Below are 8,967 nucleotides of genomic sequence, written 5' to 3' on the forward strand. Positions count from 1 at the left end.
CTCAGTCACTGCAGCGCTTGCTGGGCACTGATGAGCCCTAAGAGCAAGCAGGAAAACAAGAGCCAAATGCCAACGAGGGCAGAGGCAGAGCTACTGGTTCCAGCACACTCCTCGTATCGTGTAAAGTCAAGCTCCATGATGGCACAGACATGATCGACGCGGCAGGACTCCTCGCACACGGCCAGGTCATAGCTGACAGAGTTGAACTCATAGTACTGCTGCAGGGAGTGTGGATCCTGGGATATCCTCTCCAGCACTGTCTGCATGGAGTGGGCAGAGGCATCCGGGACCTGGAAGGCCTCTGTCAGCCGGTACTCTTCCTCCCATACTGGGAACTCTTCCTCCATCAGGTTGGCACGAGTTAGGTTCAAGTAGTAAGTCACCATGTCCTGCAGAGGGAGAAAAACAGAACGAGGACAAATCAGGAGAGGATCGGTCCTGGAGTGAAACGTGGGATGGGATGGGCTCAGCCCCTCTCCCAGCGCCTGGGGGGGCAGCACCAAACCCCTGCCCATCAAGGACTGAGCTCCCTCCCCCTAGGGCCTTCCCACTGTCACTGGAGACAGACACCTCAGTGAGAGCCTCAGAGCTCACCACAAAGGCATCCTCTTTGTACAGGGATGGCTCTTCTCTGCTTCACTTTGTCCTGCACACATCAGGAAATTGAGCCTGGCCTGTTATTTACTACCAGCCAGGGTTGGAGGAGTGTTACTGACTCAGGGAGGTCATGTTGTCAACTGTGAACCAACTGAAGAATGAAGTTGCACAGCTTCTGTTCTCAGCCCCTGCCCGCCCTCTCTGCCTCACTACCTCCCTGGCCTTCCATAGCTTATTTTGGCATTCATGTCTTATGCCATAAATAGCATCTACAGAGCTTCTTTACCCATTGCAAAGAAAGGCACGCACACCCCATCCTCTACAAATAAGAGACACAGGCAGCAGAAGCTGCCCCTGCAATCCACCTCAATTCGGATGCATTACAAATGAATCCGTTCAGCAAGTAGGGAGGCCCAAATCATTTTCTAGATGGCTGAAAGTTTTTGGAGGGGGTTTTGACAAGTGCGTGTCTTCCCAGGGCAGTTCTGCAATCCATGTTACCTGGGCAGCAAAGCAAGTGCCAAAGGAAACTAGCTAAAGACATGAAGAACACGACCAAACCTGCCCTGCGCTGCCCTGGGGAACTAGTCCCAGGCTGGCTGTGGGATTGATGTGGCACTGATGCTTGTACTAAATGCTTGTGTTACACAAGAGACAAGCATCTTAGCTGAGGTCCTCTCCCACATAGCTGCTTGGCTCCCGTAGTCCTGCCTGTTAAAACCACGTGGAGGAATTGAAGTACTGCCCTAGAACTGCGGTGTGCAGTACTTGGGGATCCCCTACCAACACCTGAAGGGTGTCTGGGTCGTAGTCGATCACCCGAATCCCAGGGTTGTTGGCTCCATTGTTCACTCCAGGCAATGTTGTTTTCCACGGGGTCACTCCAGGTGCCAGGAACATGACATTGATTGGAGAACCTGAAGAGAAGGGCAAAACAACCCATGAATGGGAGACCTTAGGTAGTGCCACACACCCCCTGTCCACACTGCCTTGAGCACCCTGCTGCAAACAGCAGCTCTGCCACCAGCCCGAGTCACACCACCACATACACAAAGATCAGCACATGGAATGGCACCGAGGACTGAACGTGGGACTGCTGCAGATGAGAGCTTCCCACTGCTGCCAAAGACTCATGAAGCGAGGGCTGAGGTGGAAGAGAACCGTGCTCAGCAAAGGAGACCAGAGCAGCACCTGTAACCCCAACACAGACTCCTAACTGAACCCTGATATCCAAACCCCATCAACAGGGAGAAGGCAAGAAGTTGCAAGGCACTGAGGGGAAACAAAATCTGCTCCTCCCTGTTTGGAGAAGGGCTGGAGGTGGAGATCAAAACCACTGTTGTCTCTTGTTGAGCAAAGCATTTCACAAGCCTTTTCTGGCTTCTCAGCTGCATTCAGCCTAACCGCCACTGAAAACTCCAACCAGACCCAGTACCTGTGTCACTGTAAAACATCCGGAAGCTGTCCGTGTGGTGGTGCCCAAAGAACTGAGCAGCGATGACCCTGTGGTGCTTCTGCACCATTTGCAGGTATCGCTCATTAAAGCCACGCCGGAACCAGGCCTTGCCTCGCTTCTTCTCGAAGAAGCCAGGAGGGACGTGCCCCACGATGTACACCTACAAAGGCAAGAGCTGCACTGAATGCAAAGCCCACGTGTCCCACTGGCTGGCTGTGACTGCACAGAGGCGAGAGCCGGAGCAGGATGAGCTTCCAGGCTGGGAGAAGCCCTCTACAAAGTTTACTGATTTCTTTCAATACCATTTCATCTGCTCTAGAGGCGTTGGTCAGCGTTTCCTCCAGCCACTGGAACTGCCCCGCCGGATCCTCCTCACCAGCTGTCTCATTGTTCTGGTCATAGTACAGATTGGTGTTGAGGACAACCATTCGCCCCCTTGTCCTTGAGCCAGGCAGCTTCTCGCTGTAGAAACCTCCTGAAAAACGCAACCAAGAGGACAAGAGCTGCAGCTCTGGTCACGCTGCTTGCTATGACCCCAGATCCCTTTGTTTCCATCCCTCTCAGCTCCCTGTGGCAATAGCACAGCAGAGTCACCATCCGGACACAGGGCCAGCAGTGCTGTGACCACTCCAGGATGGGGATTTGGAGCAACTCTTCTCCTCATGTGCCTCTTGTCATGTTGATGCCTCTTGAGGTGAAGGGAGACCAGCATGGGGACAGTGTGCAGCAGCAGGAGCTGGGCAGCTCAGGAAGCCACAGTGCTGCCAACACCAGCAGCTTGCTTAGGAGATCTTTTTTCTTCCCACTGCATCCTCTGGAGGGACACTTGCCAGTAACTTGAGAAAATGAGTCACTGCTAAAGCATACATTTATTTTCTCTCAAGCAGGAGAACTTAGTGCCAGAAATCAGCATTAAATTGGGCCCTTTCTCTGCAAATACTCTATAAACACTATTGCTCTGAGCACAGAAGCAGGGAAAACCATTGATAGCTTTCTCCTAACCACCCCTACCCCTCAGAGTGCTGTCAACAGCAGTTAGTGGTACCAAACCTGCTCTGAAGAGAGGAATGGAAGCATTGCTCAGCCACGGATGCCACAGTTCAGCTGTTCGGTTGTAGATCCTGTGGTCCTTCCCTGGAAACTGGTTCTTGGGATGGAAGTCATGATTGCCCATCGCCGCGTAGACCTTGGTATCTAGAGGCAGAGAAAAGGAGGTGCGGAGGAATCCATACTCACAGGCTTGGAAAGAACAACCTCCTTTGAGAGCTTTACAAAGAGCCACCTGGTTGCATTGTCTGCAAAGACCATCCCTCCCTGGGCAAGCTATGGCTTTGCAGGTGAACCCATGAGCTCTCACCACCAATAATGCTCCTTCCCCCACTGCTGACACAGATTAAGCTCAAGGAAGTCTTGCAGCCTTTTCTGTCCCAATGACTAACGGCAGAAGTGGTTCTTTTCCTCTCTTCTGAGTTAACCTGAACCACTGAGCACGCACCAGATGCCTCAATTCAGACACACCTCATGCCATACAGCAACCAGGAAGAGAACGAACAAGTCCCAACAACCACAGCCCTGCCATGCCTTTCCCCTTCCCAATTCTGTCATTTCTCCACCCTGGTAAGCTCTTCCTGTGAGACTCAGTACCCCCCCTGCCCTTCTCATCCCCTCAAATCCCACCTGGAAACGTCTCTCTTATAAGAGAAGTCAGATTCTCTATTATGTGCAGAACCCTTTCTTCTCCGAGCTTCTCGTTGGGCACGTGGGGAGTATCATCTCTGGAAGAACAAAAGCACAGTCACTGTCTGTGACTAACAGGGCGTAAGCTTCACGTGATGAGCCAGACAGAGAAACGCGCTTACTTCTCTTTGTGCCTCCTAGAAAATAAAGGTGCACAGTTGAAGCTTTTGGGGGCAGGAACCAGCACCATAGGGACTGGGCAAGGCACTGGGGCCTGTTTCCAAGGAATTATTCAAAGTGAAAAAAGGCTCCACGCTATTCTACCTTTAAAACCCTATACACAAGCATAGGAAGCGGAGTCTCACTCTACCTTGGTGCACTTAACAGACACTAAAGCTGGCAAGAAATACTGCAAGAAACAGCATTTTGTAATCTCAGGTCAGCACCTGACTGGCAATAGTGAAGCAAAAAGCTGCTTACACAGCTGTTTGAACAGCAGAACTCCAACCCTCATTCAACTGAACCAAGGGAATGCCTCTGGTAAGGCAGGGATCAAGGTCTGCCTCAGTCTGCCTTCTCACTGACATGCTTACGGCATCTGCAGCAGACACTGGGCTGTGAACAAGCCCATCGAATGATGTTAAACAACCGGGTGAAATAGCCTGAAGGGAAAAGAAGACTCAACATAAAGCCATAAGGATCTATAACTGCTTCTAAGGAGGAACAAGCACCTGCAGAGGCAGAAAACACAGGGTCAGGCAGCAGCCCTGCAACCTGGGGCTGGAGGTGACAGCAGATTACGGGCTGATGGTGCACCGTTAGAGGAAAAGCAAACGTTACAAGAGGGCATACAGGCTCACAATAATCATGCAAAATAAAGCTGTTACTGTCTGCAAGCGCTACTACGGCCTCCCGTGGAATAGGGCACCCACTTCTGGAGACCACACCGGCAGGAAACCTGAGGCTCTTCATGCTTCTAAAGCGAAACAGCCCCTGGTTCACACAAGTCTCCCGGGTGCCTTCGAGGAGCTGCTGGGGCTGCCGGGCACAGAACCCCCTCCCGGCCCCGTCCTCACCCGGTCCAGAGCACGAAGTCCGGGCGCTGCAGGAGGCTCCTCATGGCGCGCACGGCGGAGGCGAGCAGGCGCCAGGGCGCATCGCAGAGGTAACTGCCCCAGGGCCCTGCGGCGGGCCCGGCGCGGGAGCCGCCCGACGGACACACCTGCCCGGCGCCCGCCGCCGGGTCGTAGTCGGGGTCCCAGTGGAGGTCGGTAACGTGCCAGAACCGCCCTGCCGCCGCCGGGACACGCCGAGGCTCAGCGGGGCCGGGGGAGCTGCCGCCGGGCTCCGCTCGGGACCCCCCGCCCGGCCTCCCCTCACCTGAGAGAGCGGCGGCCAGCGGGCAGAGCAGGAGGAGCGCGGCGGGGCGCATGGCTCGGTGCAACGCGGCGCTACCCTGCCCTGACCCGCTCCGCTCCGCCTACCCGCGGCTCCCTCCCCTCAGCGCGGCCGGGCAGCGCCCGCACTCAAGATGGCACCGGCCGCTTCCCAGCGGCCTCCTCTTATTGGAGGGAGGCGGAAGACGGAGCGCTGCGACTGGCTGCGGGCAGCGGAGCGGGGCCTCGCACGCTGGGCGGGAGCCGGCGGGACGGGAGTGCGGCCGCAGCCATGTGGAGCGGGCACGGTGCGGAAGGGGGGTCCCGGCCTTTGACGGGGGGGAATCAGCCGGGGCAGCGCGGGGAGCCCGGGGCCGCCGGAGACGAGGGAGGTCCAAGGCCGCCGCTCCCCGTGATGGCGGCGGGGATGCGGTGTTACCGCTGCCCCTTCACGCGCTGCCTTTTCCCCGCTCAGGTACCTTCGACAGCGGGTACGGCAGCGCGGGCGCCGCGAGGCCCGCGGGCGGCTTCAGCTCCCCCGCCGGCGGCTTCAGCTCCCCGGCCGGCACCCAGGCGGAGAAGAAGCAGGTAGGCCGGGGCAGGGCCGTGGGGCAGGGCCGGGGGCGCGGGGCGGGCGGTCCCCGCGGCGCTGACGGCCCCGCCGCCCCTTGCAGCGGATCCGCTCGCAGAACATCGTGCCCTGCACCGTGTCGCAGCTGCTGGCGGCGGAGCAGGTGGAGGAGAGCTTCCGGATCGGCGAGGTGGAGATCTCCCAGGTGAGCCCCCGAGGCAGGCGGGCGGGCGGGAAGGCGGCGGGTCCCGGAGTGAACAAAGGGCCCTGCTCCGCCGCAGGTCACCATGGTGGGGATCATCCGGCATGCGGAGAAGGCACCGACAAACATCCTGTACAAGGTGGACGACATGACGGCAGCCCCGATGGATGTCAGGCAGTGGGTTGACACCGATGTAAGTCTCAGAGGCGTTACAAATGCGCTTCTTTAAAAGCTTTTGGGAGCAGTGAAGGGAGGGAAGCTATGGGGTCAGGATGTCCCAGGTGGGAAGGGGCCTGTAAGGATCATCGTGTCCGATTCCCTGCTTCTCCCAGGTCATTTGAGCAAAAAGAAGTGGACACGTTTTAGGGGGTAACGTACCTGAAATCCACGGGAGATGCTGCTGTAGCAGAGATCACTGGGGCTGTGACTCTTCTGTTTTCTAATTCACGTGTGATTCTATGTGGAATCACTGGGTATAACTTCTTAGAGTGTAGTAGCTGAAGCGGAACTGTTACTTCACAGCTGAACTGAGAGATGTGTGCTCAGGACTCCTGTGGAAATACAAAGAGAGCGAACAGAGATTTGCATAGAATCATGGAATGGTTTGGGTTGGAAGGGGCTTTAAAGCGCATCCAGTTCCAACCCCCTGCCATGGGCAGGGACACCTTCAAAGACGGCTGCCTTTGGCTGCTGTCACATGTATGGTGCGCTCCAATGAACAAGTATTTGTTCTCTATTATTTATGGTTATGTTTATCTAACTGCTCTTCCTGGACATGCCATTTGTGTTTGTTTGAGATAAGCCTCCTTTCCTAAGCCATCTATTAGGAAGTGTAACTATGAATGAGAAAACCTTTCCGTTCTCCTTTTCCTCTCTACCAGGAAGCAGGTAGTGAGAATGTGGTGGTACCTCCAGGGACTTATGTCAAAGTTGCTGGTCATCTTCGGTCTTTCCAGGTAAGATCATATCACCCGTGTCTGGGTACCCAGGTCCTGAGGCTGGAGCAGGGGCCTCAGGACTGATGATCTGGCTCAGTGTTAGTAGGCTTCCCTTAGAATATCCACTTCATTGTGGTCCTTGCTCATCCTCTCATTGCACTCCAATGAGCAAGTATTCTGTTCTCTTTTATGTATGGCTATGTTTAGGTAAGTGCTCTTACTAGACGTGCCATTTGTGTTTGTCCCTGCCACCACCATCCCCGTTCTGGCACTTTCCTGCTGCTGTGGTGTTAATTTTTGTTCTTTGCTTTGTCCTTTTTTCCTCCCTGAAAGAATAAGAAAAGTTTGGTGGCGTTTAAGATCATGCCTCTGGAAAACATGAACGAGTTCACCGCACACATGGTAGAGATCGTCCATGCACATATGATCCTCAGAAGAAATCTTATGGTATGTACTTGAAGATCCTCATTTGCTCTTGGCCCTGACTGGGTCACTGGTTGTCTGCCAGAGAGAGGGACCTCTTGTTTGGTGGGGAAGTTGTAGACCACTTGTGGGGCTGGGAAGCTTAAAGCTGGTGGAGGAGTGAAGGTGTAACAGGGATGCTGGCTTCCTTGGAGAGAGCGGTTGTGTTGCAGTCGGTTTCCAGTGGTTTCTTTGGGGTGTCTGTTTGTAATTACTGCAGTAACAGCGAGTCTTTCAGCCAGTCTCACCACAGCAGTTTTACTCTTGTATTTCAGTCAGCATCAAAAGCACCTCAGTCCTTCGCCACTGGGATGGGTAACGTGGGGGGCTACGGAGGAGGTGGCAGCCTGCCAGTGAACGGGCTCACAGTGCACCAGACTCAGGTGGGTGCCAACAGCTCTGCAGCGGAGGCTGATGCAGTGATGGAGGACAAAGCTCAGTGCCTCTTTGAAGATGGAGGGTTCTTCCCCAGCCTTGTTCTCCATCCACGGTAGAGAAGCTCAGCTGTGTGCTAATGGTGGTTCTTGCTTTTCCAGGTGCTGAACTTGATTAAAAACTGCCCTGTTCCAGAAGGTATGAGTCTTCAAGAGCTGAAGGTTCAGCTCCACAACGTGAGCATGTCAACCATCAAGTAAGTCTGTAGAAATGAGGGATGTTCTGGAAATCCAGGCAGTCCTTCCTGGAGTCGGGTCAAAGGAGGCAGGGAGGGAGATAGTGAGCAAACCCCGATCCTTGCTTGGGGAACAGTGCTGGTAATCTCAGATGTTCCCAGTAGGACGCAGTAGTGAGCTTAGAATGAGCCAATGGCACTTAAGGGGTGATAAAGTGCTTTGCTCCCTGTTTCCAGTGACAGTTCAGTAGCAAGCTAACAGCACCAGGAGTGCTTCAGTGTCTCAGCTGTAGTTTCTCCTGTTCAAGGCTTACCTTACTCTCTGCACGCTGCTCAAAGCTTGGGAATAGACTGTTTCTGTTCTCCTTTGCTGTCTCTTACAACTTCTTCCTGAGGCTTAGGAAACCAGTAAAGGGGGTTGATAAGAGCTAGTCCGCAATTGTTGGGTTGTTTTTTCCCTTCAAGGCAAGCTGTTGAATTCCTTAGCAGCGAGGGACACATCTACTCCACTGTGGATGATGATCACTACAAGTCAACGGATGCTGAGTGAAGCTGCTTCCAGCTGGATTTAGTTCTAAGCAAATGCTCATCCATGTTTCAAGTTATCCTGCTGAGCTTTGCGACGTGGAAGGTGGTCTTTGCCCTTTCTAGCCTCTGAAAGTCCCAGTTATTCTGAGCACCTCCTTCTTGGAAATCAAGGATAAGCAGAACGTGTAGGATTCTGTTAAGTGGAGTCAATTGTATGCTGTGACTGAAAGCACGGACAGATATGGGAAGACTGAACTCCTCAAAGCTTCAGAGCCTTCAGTTTGGCTTTGACTCCTTAGAGGATGCCTGTGTTAGAAAGAACCTCTTTCAAATCTTGTCCTGTCTTTTGTTTCTCAAGCTGTTTCTCCTGACTCAGCTTTCATTCCATTTCCTTCACAAAGTGGGTAGCCCAGAGTGAGATTCCAGTGATGTACAGTAATCATGATTAGATTTTTCCCTGGTTTACTTTATGCATTTCAATCTATATTTGTACTCTGAGGTGATCTGGTTACTAGAGCTTTTGAACGTTTCCAATAAACTTCTGACTTGG

General features: G+C 53.8%; 2 protein-coding genes across 2 annotated transcripts; one reads left to right on the forward strand and one right to left on the reverse strand.

The window, feature by feature from the left end:
* Window positions 1-5: 5 nt before the first annotated feature.
* Window positions 6-5,162, reverse strand: SMPDL3B (sphingomyelin phosphodiesterase acid like 3B; the record flags this gene model as incomplete). Its single annotated transcript, XM_080632353.1, has 7 exons — window positions 6-389; window positions 1,381-1,514; window positions 2,033-2,213; window positions 2,356-2,528; window positions 3,104-3,247; window positions 3,731-3,828; window positions 4,807-5,162. The coding sequence occupies 7 exons, from the start codon at window positions 5,160-5,162 to the stop codon at window positions 6-8; spliced, it is 1,470 nt and encodes a 489-aa protein (XP_080488479.1).
* A 169-nt stretch (window positions 5,163-5,331) lies between these two features.
* On the forward strand, window positions 5,332-8,929 carry RPA2 (replication protein A2). Its single transcript, XM_080632529.1, has 9 exons — window positions 5,332-5,414; window positions 5,582-5,694; window positions 5,781-5,882; window positions 5,959-6,072; window positions 6,761-6,835; window positions 7,151-7,264; window positions 7,555-7,662; window positions 7,816-7,910; window positions 8,355-8,929. Exons 1-9 carry the CDS (start codon window positions 5,399-5,401, stop codon window positions 8,437-8,439), a joined length of 822 nt encoding a protein of 273 aa, XP_080488655.1. The 5' UTR covers window positions 5,332-5,398; the 3' UTR covers window positions 8,440-8,929.
* Window positions 8,930-8,967: the final 38 nt, after the last annotated feature.

Source organism: Psittacula echo (genome assembly GCF_963264785.1).
Source record: "Psittacula echo genome assembly, chromosome: 21".
NCBI classification, from domain to species: Eukaryota; Metazoa; Chordata; class Aves; order Psittaciformes; family Psittacidae; genus Psittacula; species Psittacula echo.